General features: G+C 38.3%; 1 protein-coding gene across 1 annotated transcript in view; it reads right to left on the bottom strand.

Annotated features, from left to right (window-relative positions):
* Positions 1 to 17,138, bottom strand: part of TXNRD3 (thioredoxin reductase 3) — a 51,599-nt gene that overhangs the window by 11,739 nt on the left and 22,722 nt on the right. Inside the window, exons 8-13 of the mRNA XM_072720127.1 lie at positions 15,748 to 15,863; positions 14,754 to 14,979; positions 13,468 to 13,560; positions 8,028 to 8,104; positions 7,281 to 7,437; positions 2,430 to 2,537 (exon numbers count right to left, since the gene is read on the bottom strand). Coding sequence (XP_072576228.1) covers positions 2,430 to 2,537; positions 7,281 to 7,437; positions 8,028 to 8,104; positions 13,468 to 13,560; positions 14,754 to 14,979; positions 15,748 to 15,863 — 777 coding nt within the window. The remainder of the gene's footprint in view (positions 1 to 2,429; positions 2,538 to 7,280; positions 7,438 to 8,027; positions 8,105 to 13,467; positions 13,561 to 14,753; positions 14,980 to 15,747; positions 15,864 to 17,138) is intronic.

The raw sequence follows: 17,138 nt of genomic DNA on the forward strand, positions 1-17,138 counted from the left end.
TACAGCAGCATGAATGGCTTGATTACACGATGCCTCTTCTCACAAACAGTGAGGAGTTCAGATCGTACTGAGCCCTGGGAAATCACTGAAAAGCTTTATGCTGGGAAGTGGCATAACTGGTGTGTATTTTTAAAAGTTCCTCTGGCTGATGTGTGATGACCAGATGGGAGCGGGCTAAGAGCGAATGCAAGGGAGACGAGGAGGAAGGCTACAGGCAAGAGATGATGGTGGACATGGGACGAGGAGGGCAGGGATGGAAATAAGTAGGTACACACATAACATACTCTGGGGGTAAAAGTGATAGCACTTCCTGGTAAGCTGACCATTGATGTTGACCAACAAGGAGGGATTAAAGATAGCTTTCAGTTGCACCAGCATGGAGAGAGGGTCTTACTGGGTACCCAAAATCTCATTAGATTCACAAAGGAATTCATATTAAAACAAGTTTTAAAACCTTGGTGCTAGATACTCAACAATTTTATATTAAGTCAGGCCAGCAGTGAGCAGCAAATCAGCACAGCCCTACATTTCAGCCCCTTCAGGAACTACCTTTTTATTATACTGTGCTGTGGTATTATGCTGCAGGACTGCACTTCAGGATCTAATAAGAAACAATTCTATAAAACCCATCATCATATTCACTAAGGGGATATTTTAAGGCCATTTTTCACTGTATCTCCATGCCCCTTTTGTAGAAACTTGGGAAATCTCTCTCAGTTCTCCCTCCTCCAGGTAGTAGGACACATGGAGGAAGATTTTTAGGTTAATTCTAAAGCAAATCTATGTGACTTTACGGCATGAATTCTGTGAACCGCCAAATTCGCCTCTCTTCTAACACCAATCATAATTTTTCCTACCCACATTTTCTTCCCACCTTGATTTCTTCACTTTGAAAAAATATTATATATGTATTTTTGAGAGGCTTCCTCAAATCTCTTTATAATAGGAATTTTTAAAAATAACAATAAATCAAATTTCTGCTCCTGTTAAACACAATAAATATATCATTTTAACAATATATAAGAAAAGGTTAGTTGATCTGCAGTGAGGCTTAGGAAGAAGACCCTAAAGTAATCCTAGGGGACTAGTTACAAACCTAGGGGACTTTTTCCTATAAAGATATTCCTATGTCTGGGGTATAGTTTTCTACAGGCTTCCTCTCATGTGCCCTGCCTTTCTATCTTAATTTCTCATTAATTTCAAAAGATTTAGAACTAAGTGTTAAATCCATAACTGTTACCATCAATTTTCCAAAACTCAAGTAAAAGTTCATCACTGCAGGAGAAAAAAAAAAAGGCTCATTATTACAAAGAATTAATTGTAAACCCTGATCAAGTCATGTCCTCTAAAACATTTCTCATCGAAAACAATCATCTAAAATAACATCATAAAGTTTTAATTATGCGTTTTCCCACTACTAGAATGTAAAATAAGAGCTTCAGTTAGTCATCAGGCCATTTAACTAGTACTATGATTTCAAGAAAATGCCAGTAATTGACGTGACGTCAAGGGAGAGGAATACAATCCTCTTGTGCTGAAAACATCAAGTACTAATAACCCTCCAACTCTTTTTATTTCTCTCTATCCCTCCTATGTTGGAAGGGTGTGCAGAAAAAGCCACTTAAACTACCCATCAAATTATAATGTAAGACAATACTTATAATGTAATACGAGAAGAGATGGGACAGGGGTAAAAGAGAGGTGGAAATAAATGTGTGCAAAGGAAATCTTTTTGGGAATCTGACAGCCCACAGCCCGCAACAGGGTGACAACCTTGGGAACTGCCCACCCTCCCCACCCTGAGCCCCTTAACAATGCAGGCTCCCCAGGACCATGTTGATGTGACAGGAGCCTGGCTCTGGCCATGCTGAATGGAAGTGGGTGGATGGCTGATCCAGCTCGGACCAATCAGATATCCTCTTCCATAATTTAGAATTGAGACTGAGAGGTAGCAAGTCCTCCTAAGACCAGAATTATTAGATAAACTCGTTTGTAGAAAAAAGGGCCTATTTTGGCTGCTAATTGCATTCCAGAGGCAAAGTCTGCGTGCAGAAACAGAAGAATGAGCTGCACGCATACATGAACTGAGATGGTTTTGCAGTTCCTGGTTCTCATCCTTTCCTAAAGCCTTGATATACTCCTGAATTCCAGAAAGTCTTATAAGCACCTTCTTATATAAGCTTACTCAACTAGACATTTACCACTTGTAACTCAAAAGTCCTAGTGCATACATCATTTGTTCCCCTTTCCCCAACTGTATTATTATTATTAGCTAAAGAGATAGGGCTTAAATCACTTAATTTCCAATTTTCCTAAAATAGGAATAGGATTTCCTACAATCTAACCATTACAGTAACTTACAAAACAAAAAGTGTCTGCAAAGCCAGTTAATGAGAAATGAAAAAGTAAGCAGCAAAACACAATCTTACTTCGAGATTCTCTTTTTTATACATTTCAATAGCTTTCTCTTCAGATAATCCACAGCAGCCATATTCCAAAGGAGTAAACACTGTAGTTGGAACATTTACATAATCACACTGAAAGATAAACAAATTACATCTGCTTATTTTGTGACACTTTTCACAGCAAAACTCTACATTTAAGTATATTTATAAAAAGAAAATAAGTCTGGTTCAGCGTGACTGATTCTTCCATTTTACTGCTTTAGGGAAATTTGTAGTTATACTCAAAGTATGGGGTGAGCCCAACTCCAGGGCAGAGACCACACCCTGGGCAGTGAGTGGCCCACAGCAGGACCAGCTCTCCCAGAGCCCCAGCCTGACTTCCATTCTTTTTTTTTTTTTTAAGATTTTATTTATTTATTCATGAGAGACACACACACACAGAGAGGCAGAGACACAGGCAAAGGGAGAAACAGGCTCCTGTGCGGGGAGCCCAATGCGGGACTCAATCCTAGGTGCCCAGGATCACACCCCAGGCCGAAGGTGGCGCTAAACTGCTGAGCCACCCGGGCTGCCCCTGACTTCCATTCTAAAACTGAGCAGCAGAGGCAGAGATGGTGCCCCTTTTTGCCTCAACAGACACTCTCTAAAATGTTTTCTTTCCATCTCCATGATTCCAGACCCTGCTCTCCTGAAGTACTTCTACTAGGTGACCAAGAACTATGCCATTTCATTGGAAGCTGAGACCACTCTAGGCCATTCACATAACTGTGTGCCACAGAGATGTGCAAAGAAGCAGTTTAACAGTGCTGGGCCGGGTGTCTGCCCTGGACCACCAAGGGGAGATGACATGTGTAGTAGGGGGCTAACAGAGGGGCCAGGATCTCCTAAGTCCTGGGGTTCTGACAGAACTCCCACAAAGCCTGTATCAGGCTAAGGCAGAGCATGAGCGGACACGCCGGGAGGCTGAGGCCCTGACCCTATTTGAGGCTTCCGGCAGCTCTATGCACCTGCCCGTGGGAAAGTGAGTGTGAGCACAGGTGGCACCCTTGGCTGGAAGGGAGGGTCTTTGTGATGGCCTGGAGAACTGGAGCACACGGGGGCAAGCATCACTAAAACGGCAGCAGGCAGGAGCAGAGAAAGGGTGGAGGGGGCACCCAGAAAGGAGGTTCACCAGGCCTGCCCATCCACAGCCCCAGAAGGGCTGCCACTGCCCACATGTCCCCCAACCCTGCCACCAGGGTGTAGGTGATTACGTCAAGGGTGACCTCTAACCCACAGACAGCTAATGCACAAGCTGGCCAGACATCTATGCAGAAAAAGGTGAACTACATCAATCAAATTCTCCCATTTATAGGAAATTGAGCTAGAAGCAGAGGAAAAATCCCCCAGTGGTAGCGGAACCAGAAGAAATGCACCTGTGGAGCTGTGGTCACGTCAGACTAACCGAGGAACCCCTTGCAAACCGCTTTGTGTACCAGGGCCCAGGTCAGCCGTACTCGACACAGTTCTAGCTCTAAAAGAAGGATGGCCCAGCCCTAGCTTGGCTCTTGTTCGAAGTTACTGCGTGTTTCAACTCCCTAAATTGTAGGATCCTTGTAAGAAACCCTCAGTCTGCCTAGTGGGAGTTTCCATTTGCTGTTACCCCAAAGAAAAACAAAGCCAGGCACCACCAGGTATCCCTACATCAATGATGTGGATTATGTACAACATACATCAGCCTAGAATCTTGAACTTAGATGCTCTAATACCACGTCACATTTGCTAACCTGCAAATCATAGGGAAGCCAAGCATTTTTCTTTTTTCCAACATGGCTAGAAAAAAAAAATCACATAACCATAGGGATCACCTTAGTATTTTCTGACTTCTGTTAGGCCCACAAATACTCATCAATCCTTTTACAGTTGACCCTTGAACAATGTGGGGGTTGGGGTGCTGACCCCCCATGCAGTCAAATATCCATATACAACTTTTGACCTGCCAAAAAAACCTAATGGCCCACCACTGACTGGAAACAGTTGATTTAACACATATTTTTAAGTTATACATATTGTATATTATATTCTCACAATAAAATAGAGAAAAGAAAATGTTACTAAGAAAATCATAAAGAAGAGAGAATACATTTATAACACTGTATCGTGTTTATTGAATCTACATGTAACTGGACCCACACAGTTCAAACCCAAAATGTTCAAGGGTCTGCTGTACTGACCAGCAGCTGACCCTCTGACCCATGGCTTATTAGAGAGGAAGCCTCATTCTCAACAGATGCCTCTGTCTTCATTCCCTATCAATTAAGAATAATCAATAGGAAATTCCTCAATGTTCCTTCCTTTCACCTAAAACATTTTCTCCACATCTTAAGCCATCTCCCCACCTGAAGTTGACTTCATCTAGCCCTCCCCATAGCCTTCCTACTAGTTCTATACATTTAAGATCTTTCTTTCTTCATACCCTAAACACACTGCTGCATCTTCATATCTCTCTGCCCCACTGCCACCTTGATTCACTTCTTTTTTTTTTTTTTTTTTTTTTTTGATTCACTTCTTAAAGCATTAGGCAACTACTCTGCCTCCATGCACCCTGATGTGCTAACTGCATTTCCCTACTGTATGTTCAGCACCCTGGGCCCACCCTTTGATGCCGCCCGCCCCCGCCAATGCCTCCATATATGTTCAAGGTCTTCCTTCATGACCTTACAAGGCACCTATGGTAATAAAATAAGCAGAATGCAGCATCCTTTATGAAGACTATGTACTTAAAACATGTCACCTGGACCTAATCATGCAAAACAATCAGAGAAACCCAGAATAGGAGACATTCCACAAGGAAAGTAGCCTGGACTCACCAAAAATCAAAGTCACACAAAAATAAAACAAGCAGGGGACCCATTTCAGATTAAAAGAGACTTAAGGGCAGCCCCGGTGGTTCAGCGGTTTAGCGCTGCCTTTGGCCCAGGGTGTGGTCCTGGAGACCCGGGATCCAGTCCCACGTCAGGCTCCCTGCTGGAATGGAGCCTGCTTCTCCCTCTGCCTGTGTCTCTGCCTCTCTCTTTCTCTCTCTCTCTGTGTCTCTAATGAATAAATAAATTAAATCTTTAAAAAAAAAGAGAGACTTAAGAGTCAGAAGAGCTAAATGTACCATGTGGATCAAACCCGTGCATGTGCACACACTTAACAGAAATCTGAGGAAATTGAATAGTATCACATTTTTATTGAATTTCTCAGATAGAACAATGAAACTGTGGTTATGGAAGAAGATCCTCGTTCTCAGGAGATGCCTGCTGAAGTATATAGGGGCAAATGTCATTGATGCCTGTCACTTACCTCAAAAAGCTCTGGGAAAAGAAGTACATGCATGGTACACATACATATTCAGAAAAGGAGAGAGAGCCAAATGGCAAAACATTAATAACTGGGGAATGTGGTTGAAAGGGTAACATGGGTGATTATTATTATTATTTTTCCTGTGGCTTGACATCTTTCTAAATAGAAAGATGGAAGAAATAAAGGTCTTCAATAGTTCCCACTGCCTGGAGAAGGCCATTCTAATTCTTTACTGTGGCATAAGAGATTTTTGATGGGCTGGCACCAAGTGAATTTTATAGTCTCATTCCCAGTTGAATCCTTTATCCCCAAGTATTATGCTTGCACACACCCCAAATGCTCTAAGTATCATAGAAGGAACAATTCTTTGTAGACAAATCATTTGGCATTCCTCACCCCTACACAGGCCCTTCATCTGGCAAAACTTCCACATGTCCACAGTGCTCTTATGGAGTACAGCATGATATCCCCAGTTGGGAACTCTAACAGACTGCTCACAGTCCTGGAACGAACCAAGCCCCACTGAGCTCTGTGCTTGTGTCTGCATTATAGACTTACCAGAAAAGCCCTGTGCTCAGTTTTGATTACTCATCCTACAAAGCCAGTCTCACATCTTTGAAGACAATGAAAGGTGCAGGAGATGGCATCACCTTCACACCTGGCAGAGGTGAAACTGAGGCACAGAGACTTAAAACAACCTGACCAGGTTCACACACCACAGGCAGGGCCAGCAACCGCCCATCCCGGATGCCTTTTTTTTTTTTTTTTAATTAATTTATTTTTTATTGCAGTTCAATTTGCCAACATATAACATAACACCCAGTGCTCATCCCATCAAGTGCCCTCCTCAGTGCCCATCACCCAGTCACCCCCAGCCCCCGCCCACCTCCCTTTCCACCACCCCCTGTAGTTTCCCAGAGTTAGGAGTCTCTCATGTTCAGTCTCCCTCTCTGATATTTCCCACTCATTTTCTCTTCTTTCCCCTTTATTCCCTTTCACTATTTTTTATATTCCCCAAATGAATGAGACCATATAATGTTTGCCCTTCTCTGACTGACTTATTTCACTCGGCATAATACCCTCCAGTTCCATCCACATCGAAGCAAATGGTGGGTATTTGTCGTTTCTAATGGCTGAGGAATATTCCATTGTATACATAAACTACATCTTCTTTATCCATTCATCTTTCGATGGACACCGAGGCTCCTTCCACAGTTTGGCTATTGTGGACATTGCTGCTATAAACATCGCCATCCCAGATGCCTTACCAGACCAACTGGTTACAACTAACTGTCCCTTGTCCTAACTTACTCATGATCCTCTACTCAGCTGGGAAGCCCCTTGGCACTAGAACCACACCAATCCTTTGTATATCACCTACCATGGTATCTTGCATACAGCACTCAGTATTTGTTGAAAATCATTAGTAAATACTAATTTATCTGTGATGAACACTTTACTTACAAAACAAGTACACAAGTGTTGGTTGTACTGATCTTTTTAATCACAATTTTGATCTAGATGTCATCTCAAAAGTAGGAAACTCACCTTTTCTAAACGGCCCGCAAAAAGTCTTCGAGCCAGCAGCTTGCCTGCCTGTATGGCAACAGGTGTGAGCTCAAGTTTACCCTCCAGAATATCCCCAACAGCATAAACATAGGGCACATTGGTCTGTTCCACATCATTTACTGGTATTTTGCCATTCCTATTAGATTTTGGAAAGGAAACAAATCCATCATGATTCATTCTGTACTTCTGGATGACTAACACTAACTTTTCCAAGAGAAAATGACTAAACGCATAGAGCAAAGAGCTCCCTCTAAGAAGTGAGGCGCCACATCAATAATGTCTATAAGACCGATGGCTGAAATCATAAAGGTTCTGTAGCTAAAAAAAAACCACCTTTCTGGTTAGTGAAACCACACTCATTTTTTAGATGCAAAGAATAGCTCCATATTTCCCCGTGTCCAACTTAGAGCTTTGAAATTTTTCTCCTTGCCTGACCAACAACATAAAAATTCACTCTTAAATAAGACAGTGGGTGAAGACATTTCCACAATTTATTTTTTAAAATCACTGCTTAATGTATCAGTGTTTTAAGGTACATATCAAAGAGTTACTGATTCATTAATGAAAAAAACTGATTACTGCAGAGCTGGCACAGTACTTATTGTGAAATAAACTTAAAGCATTAAAATTGTGCATTTTAGTAATTAAATAAAAATTTCCAAGAGGTGATCTAGAGAAATATTTTGCTTTGTGCAGCAACAGTGCAATGATCCCATGTGTACTTACTTCTCATTGATTTTGACACCAATCTTCTCCAAACCTATTTTCCTTGTACAGGAGTCACGACCAATTGCCAACAAAACCTATATTTAGAGTGAGATCAAAAACACAAATTTTCAACATCAGGAATGAAAGAGGGAACATCACTATAAATCCTTCAGACATTAAAAGGATAATAACAGAATACTATGAACACCCTATGCCAATAAATTTCACAACTTAAAGGAAACACTCCTTAAAAGACAGTTTAGCAAAGTCACATTTGTGCAAACCTGAATAATTCCATGTTATGTGCTAAATTACGTCCCCCTACCAAACTCACATGGTAAAGTCCTACTCCCCCAGTACCTTAGAATATAATGTATTTGGTGATAGGACCATTAAAGAAGTAATTAAGGTAACATGAGGCCATTAGGGTGGGGGACCTAATCTAATATGACTGGTCTCCTTATAAAAAGAGGCAGTTGGGACACAGATGACACAGACAGGGACAACCACATAAGGACACAGTGAGAAGGCATCATCTACAAGCCAAGGAAAGAGGCCTCAGAAGAAATCAAATCTGCTAGCACCTTGATCTGGCCTCTAGATCTAGTCTCTAGAACTGTAAGAAATTAAATTTCTGTTGCCTAAGTCAGTCTGTGGTGTTTCCTTATGGGAACCCTAGCAGAGGAACACACCCCATCCTTATTGGAGAAACTGAATCCACAATTTGTAAACTGCCCATAAATTAACTCAAAACCAAACCACTTCACTGGTAAAGTCTATCAAAAATTAAGAAACAAATGCTACTAATGGGCTACAAACTCTTTGTAAAAAGAAAAAAAGAGGGAGGGAACACTTCCCAAGTCCTTTTTATGAGGCCAGCATAAACAACTGACACAAAAATCAAAAAGGATATTGAAATAAAATTATGACCCAATATTCCTCATGAACATAGATACAGAATCCTTAACAAAATGTTAGCAAATGAAATATAGTAATATATAAAAAAGGATAATTTATCATGACCAACTGGGGTTTGTCCCCAAAATAAAAATGTGGTTCAACATGCAAAAAAAATCAATGTAATTAATCATACTAATCAAATAACGGAGAAAACAATTTGATAATTAACCAATAAATATGGGGAAAGAATTTGACAAATTTAACACCATTTGAGGATTTTAATTTAGTTTTCAGCAGATTAAAAACAAAATAAAACATCCCCAACCTGTTAAAAGGCATTGGTTAAAAAAAAGAAAGAAAGAAAAAAAAAAACCCAACTCTACAGCTTATATCCTGTACAGCAATGATGAAAGACAGAATGCTTCACCTCTCAGGTGGGAGCAAGATAAGGATGCCCACTCTCAAGCAATTTCTATTCAGCATTTTACTGGAGGACTTAACCAGTGTAACAAGGCAAGAAAAAGCTATAAAAGGCAGGCAGATTGAAAAGAACAAAACTGGCTTTATATGCCAATGTTAACCCCAAGAATCTATAATAAGGTCAGTGTACATAAATCATTTGTATTTCTATGTATGACCAAGTAAACCCTGAACATTTAAAAATTTAAAATACCACTTTATAAATAACTTAAAAACATGAAATATTTAGACAAATTTAGCAAAATACATGAAAGAACTCTAGAGCAAAATGATAAAATATTGCAGAGATAAAGAATACATAAATGAAAAGATCTATGAAGTTAACACACACAAAAATTCAATATTGTTAAGATGGTCAGTTCTTCCAAACTGGTTTATATAATCAATATAATTCCAATAAAAATCTCAGTAGGACTTTTTCTGGTAGAAATTGAGAAGTTGTTTTTATTTTATTTTATTTTATTTATTTTTATTTATACATAAGTATTTGATTTACTTAATGGTATTGTAATTTTTCTTACAAATTTCGAATTCCAATTTTTCATTGCTAGAACACAATAATTTTTGTAATATTGCCTTGTATTTTGTGACATTTCCACTCACTTATTAGTTTAGGAGCATTTATTTAGGGTTTGTCATTTTTTTGATGCAAAAAAAAATATGTCTCCTGTGAACAGAGGCAGTTCTATTTCTTCCTTTCTAGTAACCATACATTTTAAAAAATTCTTGTCTTAATTGAACAAACTAAGACTTCAAGTAGCATGTATTACAGATGAGACAAGCTATTTTTAAGTTATCTGGAAATGTAAAAGACCTTAAACAAACCTGGAGGACTTACTCCATGGGTCTAAATTTACTATAAAGCTTCAATAATGAAAACAATGTGGTGAAAGGAGACAAATGATCAATAGGATAAAGAGTGCAGAAACAGACCCACAGTTAAATGGTCAAATGACTTCAATAGAAGCAGGAAAGCAATTTGGTGGAGAAAGGGAAGTGTTTTCAACAAATGGTACTGACCTGTATGGAAGAAAAAGAACCCATACTCCTACCTCATATATAAACAAAAATTAATTCAAGATGTATTACAGGCCTGAACTGTAATATAAAGTAGCTTCAAGACAAAATTATAAATAGCTTCAAGAAGAAAATATAGGAAAATAGTTACATGACCTTTGGATGAAAGGATTCCTTAGGGCACGTACAAAGCATTAACCATAAAGCAAGAAATTGATAAACTAGACTTCACAAAAATTTTAAAACTACTGCTCATCAAAAGATGCCATAAAAAATGAATAAGCAAGTCATAGATAGGAAGAAAATATTCAGAATAGATCTACCTGAAAACTGGTATTGAGATAGATATAAAACCCCTTTAAGAATAAAATTCAAATAACCCAACAAAACATGGACCAAAGATTTGAACAGATAAGTGGAAAATATAATAAATGGCCAGTAAAAACATGAAAAGTTGCTCAACATCATTAGTCATCCGGAAGACTCAGATTAGAACCATAATAAGATACCACTACACATGCACTAGAATGGCTAACCTGAAAAAGCTGGATAAGCCTAAATGTTGAGGACATGGGCCAACCAAAACTCCCATGCACAGCTCGTGGAAATATAAAATGATTCATTCATTTAGAAGCTGGCAGTTTCTCAAAAAATTAATCATAGAAACTATCTTATGACCATTTAATTTCATTCCTAGGTATTTATCCATGAGAAATTAAAATACATGTCCACAAGGGCTTATGCAAGAAATCTTCACAGCAGTTTTAGTCACAATAGCCTAAACTACAAACAGCCTAGGTGTCCATCCACAGGAAAATGAACAAACTATGGTATATTCATACAATTTTATATTCATATAATTCATACGAGAAGAAGAACTAACTACAGATACACACAACAACATGGATGAATATGAGGAGTACATATCATATAGTTCCATTCCTGTGACATCTAGAATAGGCAAAACTAGTCTATAGTGACAGAATCAGAATAGGATTGTTTGGGGTCAGGGAGTGGGAAGGGGTACAGGAGAGCTTTCTGAACTCATAGAAGTATTCTGTTATCTTCAAATAAGTATGGATTACACAAATATGTGCATTTGTCAAAACCAACTGAACTGTACATCTAAGACATGTGCATTTCACTACATATAAATTACGTCTTATTATAAAAGTAAACAATTTACAAATTTAGATACTGTGAATAACTTTATACCAGTATATTCGATAACTTAGATGAAATGAACTAATTCCTAGAAAAAAATAACTAAAGTAACTCAAAGAAATAGAAAGCCTTAAAAACCCTATGACTGTTAAAGAAATTCAATCAATGGTTAAATACATGTATCTGTGGAAAATTTTAGGCCCAGATAGTTACATCAGTGAATTCTATCAAATAGACAAAGAAAATGTTCTAACATTACAAAAATGTTTCCAGAGAATAAAGAGTTAATACACTCCAAACTTCTTTCATGAGCTAGAACAACCTTGATACCCAGTCTGAAAAGTTGAATATATGAAAGGAAAATTATGAGCCAATATGATTCATGAATATTAATGCAAAACTTCTAAAGAACCAAATCCAACAATATATAAAAAGAACCATTACCAAGTTGGGTTTATACCAGGAACACAGAATTGATTGAACATTAGAAAATCAATGTAATTCAACACATTCATAAACAGATTAAGGAACACATTCATTCATTAAGGAAAAAAAATTTTGATCAACAGCTACAAGAGAAACACCATTACAATCAAATATCCACTCATGATTTTTAAAAAATGAAAAAGAGGTAACCAAACAACCCTTGGCAAACAAGAAAAAGAAATTCTTCAACTTAATTAAGAATATCTAACAAAACCCTGCAAAAAAACATCACTGATGTTTAATGATGAAACACTGAAAACTTTCAATACTGAGAACAAGACCAGAATGTCTGCCACTGCCATTTCATGGAGGTCCCAGCTAGTGTACTTACACACACACAAAAAAGGAATAAAAAGTAAAAAAACAGAAAGGAGGAAACAAACTTCTGTTATTCACAAATAGTATGAAGGCATACAAAGAAAATTCAAAATAATCTAAGAAGTTCTCAAGTAAGAGCTTAGCAACATTATGGAATATTAAATCAAAACACACAAATTGGTCGCATTTCTACACACCAGCAACAAATTGTTAAAGATAATGACATTTTCCCAAAAAAATATCATTTATGACTACCTAAAAATACATTAAATACCTAGGAATAAATCTAATAAAAGATGTTCTTGATTTACATATAAAGAAATTTATTAACTTTGTTAGGAATTATTAAGAACAACCTAAATTAAGGGGCATAATCCATAGTCACGGATTGGGAGACTGAATATTGCAATAAAAAGTTGCCAATTGATTAATATATCTAATGTAATCATAATAAAAATATCAACTGGGGTTGATTTGTTTTGTTTTCTTATTTTTTGGCTTTGTTGATCCTCCCCATATTATTCCTTTTTTTAATGAAAAACAATCATGCATCTAACAGTATATAAAACATAAATGCATCTTTATAGTTTATAAAAGAAATGCTGACATCTAAATATCATCAGTTTAAAATAGAACTGTTGCCACCCAATAGAGTTCATGGACTATTCACATTGTTTGCAGATTTTATACTGTTTTTGAAAATAAGATTTTTAATGTTGTTTTTGATTATAAGGTATATAATACACTAAACTCTACTTCTTTTCCATTTTTGTTGAAAATATTCTAATGCCCAATGTAGAAGATATCTAATGCCCTGGAAGTAAGTACTGAAAACAGTCAGGTATATCTGGTATATTCCAGATTTTGTTCTATGTATAATTAATTGCCCATACACACATATTTCCTTACAATATTTTTCATATAGACTGAAAACTACTAAATGTCAATGGCTCAACTACCTACCATATTTATCATAGTTTTACAAAGAATCAAAAGAAAAAAAGTTAGGCCTGGTAGAATTTTCCCATAAACTTCATTTGTGCTAGTTTATGAGTGTGTTCAACCGCTTACTGCTTATAAAATAAAAACTTACTGTATTATATATTTCTTCAATAGTTTCTGGTCCTTCAGTGGATTTAGCCACTACTTTCAGCTTTCCAGGTGAACCTTTCTCTAACTGCTGAACCTAGCAGGGATAAAAAACATAATGATGATATCTACAGGTGACAGGAAATAAATGGGTTAGAGGGTGTACACATGTGTGTGTATAGGTTTTTTGGCTAAGTAAAGATAGAGAAAAAGGGACTGTAACAAGATATAATTTGGAGGTAGAAATAAATTAATGGATTAGTTGGTGGTAGCATAATAAGACGAATGAGGGATGCTTTCCAGGTGATGACTCAATAATTCATATAGACTATAATACCACTTACTGAGTACTGAGATAGGCCAGAAAAATGAGCAGGGGAATACATTTAGCAAGAAAATCAAGAATTTCATTTTTGTCTTAATAAATCTGAAATGCTTATGAGGAATTCAACAGAGATATCTCATAGCCAAATGTATAAATGGGTATGGAGTTGAGGAGAGATGCCTGAGCAGGATATACAGATCTGAGAGCCACGAGCATTAGATAGATAACATATGGGCCTAAAGAAGGTACCAGCCAGTAACAAGTGCAGAGAGGAGAAGGGGGAGCAGGTGCTCTGACATTTACAGGTTGAGGGGATGTGGGACCAGGGAGCTCAAGACAGGAGAATGATTCAAATGGAAAGAAAGTCAATTTCATTGAATGCTGCCCAGAAGCCCCACTACATAAGGACAGAGATATGACCACTGGATTTGACAGCATGGAGTTTGCCAAAGACCCTGGAATGCAATTTCAAAGGAGTAGCAGGGATGGAGCAGCCAAGAGTTGGCTGAAGTAGAAAACGGAGGCTAGAAGCCAGAAGGAGCATGTTTAGAAGTTTCCTCATGAACAGGAAAAGAATAATGCGGACCCAGCCAAAAGGGCAGAGAGGGGAAGGGAAGGCTTATTTGTTTAAAGAGGAGAGACTCTAGTGGGAATTACAGAGCAGAAAGGATGGCTCTAACTGAAGATAGGGTGTCCCTGAGAAAGTGAGAGAAGGTGAGAGCATATGGAACAGCCTGAGAGGAATAAGGACACTTTCCCATGGTTCGGGGGTGGGAGGAGGAGGACTGAGGGACACAGGAAGGTCAGTTTTATAGACTGGAGGTGGAAGCTCTATCTTTAAGGTGTCCTACTGAGTACAGACCAATTACTTTCATGAGATGAAATAAGGAGAGCTAGAATAAAAAACTAAAAAAGAGTGTAAAAAACTAAAAATAAAAGGAATTCCTAACGCCTTTCCGACTTACCAAGACAGGTACAAATTTTCTTAAGAACTTAACACCATGTTGTTCCATGTAGGAACCCACTTTCTCTGCCATCTCTTGATCAAACCCACGAAGAAGGATCGAACGCACCATAATCGTGACATCTAAGCCAATGCCAGCGAGAAATCCTGCACATTCCAGAGCAACGTAAGATGCACCCACCACTAACGTTTTGCCAGGGCAATAAGGCAGAGAAAAAAGGTCATCACTGGAAAATAAAAACAACAAAACGAACACCTAGGCAATAAAAATGAAATGAGTCATTTAGATTTCGATGCACAGTGGTTTTTTTGTTGGCTGCATTGCAACATGGTGTTTGAATGAAGACACATTAACAGAAAGAGCCTTTGGAGTTTGTAAGAGTGTCCACTACAGAATAAGAAGTATGTCTCATTTTTTTCAAAATCAAATTAGTAGACCACAAGTGAAGGTGTTTTAAAAATGTAATAGAATAGAAAATATTAAACTACATTATATGTGGTAAGAAAAAATACGGTTTGAGTGTGTGTTCACCTAACAATCATGTCACAAAAACGCATTTCTTAACATACATCTGGTAAAGAAAGTTTGAAAATCATTGTGCTGCATTATACAATGTCCTCTCTATAACCATTCAGGGATAATTATTATTAAATCTCAGTATTAGAACAGCTATGTTTCTCCTGATCAACTGGTTCATTGTCATATAGACACTAAACTCTACTTCTTTCCTTTGGCCTCCCATGAAGTTTAGAGCCAACTTCCCAGACCTCCTTGAGCAATTACCTAGAATCAGACAGCATATATGTGTGCATGAATTTGACCTTATTATTTACCTAACCTTATTTTTGCTGGGCTTCATTACGTTAACCACTTAGCTTCTTGCATTGCACTTTTTATTTGTCATCAATTCAAATCTTTTGCAAAATCATATCAGGGACTAAATAAATTGGACACACAAACATAACACAACGTATAATAGCCCATTTAATCTTACCTAGTAATACAGTACTCTTTATCTCCTTGGATTCCTAAATACCGTGGCCTTTGGCCTGTCGCTAGGACAAATTTTGCAGCAGTATAGCAAGTTTCCTCTCCTTTTCTATTGGTTGCCTTGAAAAGAGAAAAGTAAATTTCAACTTTTTCTGCAAATGCTGCAGAGTATCAGACACCCTGGACAACCAGTTACAGAGCTTCCCACTCAACAAGAGCGATGTGCAAAGATAATAATGCAATATGATAAGCACCAACATAGAGAGAAGTCTTTATAAAATATCAACCAAAAGAGGCCAGTGCAGATGGAATAGGGCCTGGAAAGCCAGCTGAGGACAGCTTCAAAGGTGCTGGTATTATAAGTGGAGACAAGAAAGCAAGATGATTTGAGAAGAATGAAAAAAAAACCTGCAGAGAGAACAGGGCATAGAAAAGCACACAGGCCTAAAAGCAGCAGGTGCTGGGGAATGGCAAGTGACCAGAAAGTGGCAAGGAAGGTGGGGATGTGTCACAGTGAAGGGAAACAGATTAGCACCAAATGTTAACACCTTTATATGCCAAAATCTAAAGATTTTGGCTATGGGGAACCAGGAAAGGTTATTCATTGTTTGTGTATTTTCAATCACACAGGTGATTCATAAATACATTTTCATTTAAAAAAATTAAAATATCAATGAAGACATTTAAACAAGAGGTTGTTTAAATAATGGGATGGAGGGAGGGCAGCCTGGATACAGGCACCTGTTCAGAAGGGTCCAGAAAGAGGCAAACAAGGGCAGGCTGTGGGGCTGGGAGGGAGAAGCCTGAGATTTCTAGCTGGAGACACTGGGTATCACTGAACGCAGAAATGCAGAAAAGAGGCAGGTATGGCTGCGAAGACCGGCTTATTCAACTGTGCTGGCCACACCACAGTCTGAGAAATAAAACTGCCTGACTCATATTTCTATGATGTTTCAACGTGAATAATGTAATTCAGATTGGCCCACATGTAGTTTCAAAAGGGGCAGCTTTCCACAGACCACCTGAAACTTTTCCAGAGATGGTAAATGACTACAGAATAACCTCAAATCTCCCCAAAATCATCGCACACTGTGCTATGAAAGCCGATTTCAAAAATAAATAGGTGTTGACAGTTATATTTGATTGTCTTTTATAATTCCAATTTAAAATTGTTGTGTTCGGGGATCCCTGGGTGGCGCAGCGGTTTAGCGCCTGCCTTTGGCCCAGGGTGCGATCCTGGAGATCCTGGAGACCCAGGATCGAATCCCACGTTGGGCTCCTGGTGCGTGGAGCCTGCTTCTCCCTCTGCCTATGTCTCTGCCTCTCTCTCTCTCTCTGTGTGTGTGAGACTATCATAAATAAATAAAAATTAAAAAAATAAAATAAAATAAAATT

This window comes from Vulpes vulpes, chromosome 9, assembly GCF_048418805.1.
Source record: "Vulpes vulpes isolate BD-2025 chromosome 9, VulVul3, whole genome shotgun sequence".
NCBI lineage: Eukaryota > Metazoa > Chordata > Mammalia > Carnivora > Canidae > Vulpes > Vulpes vulpes.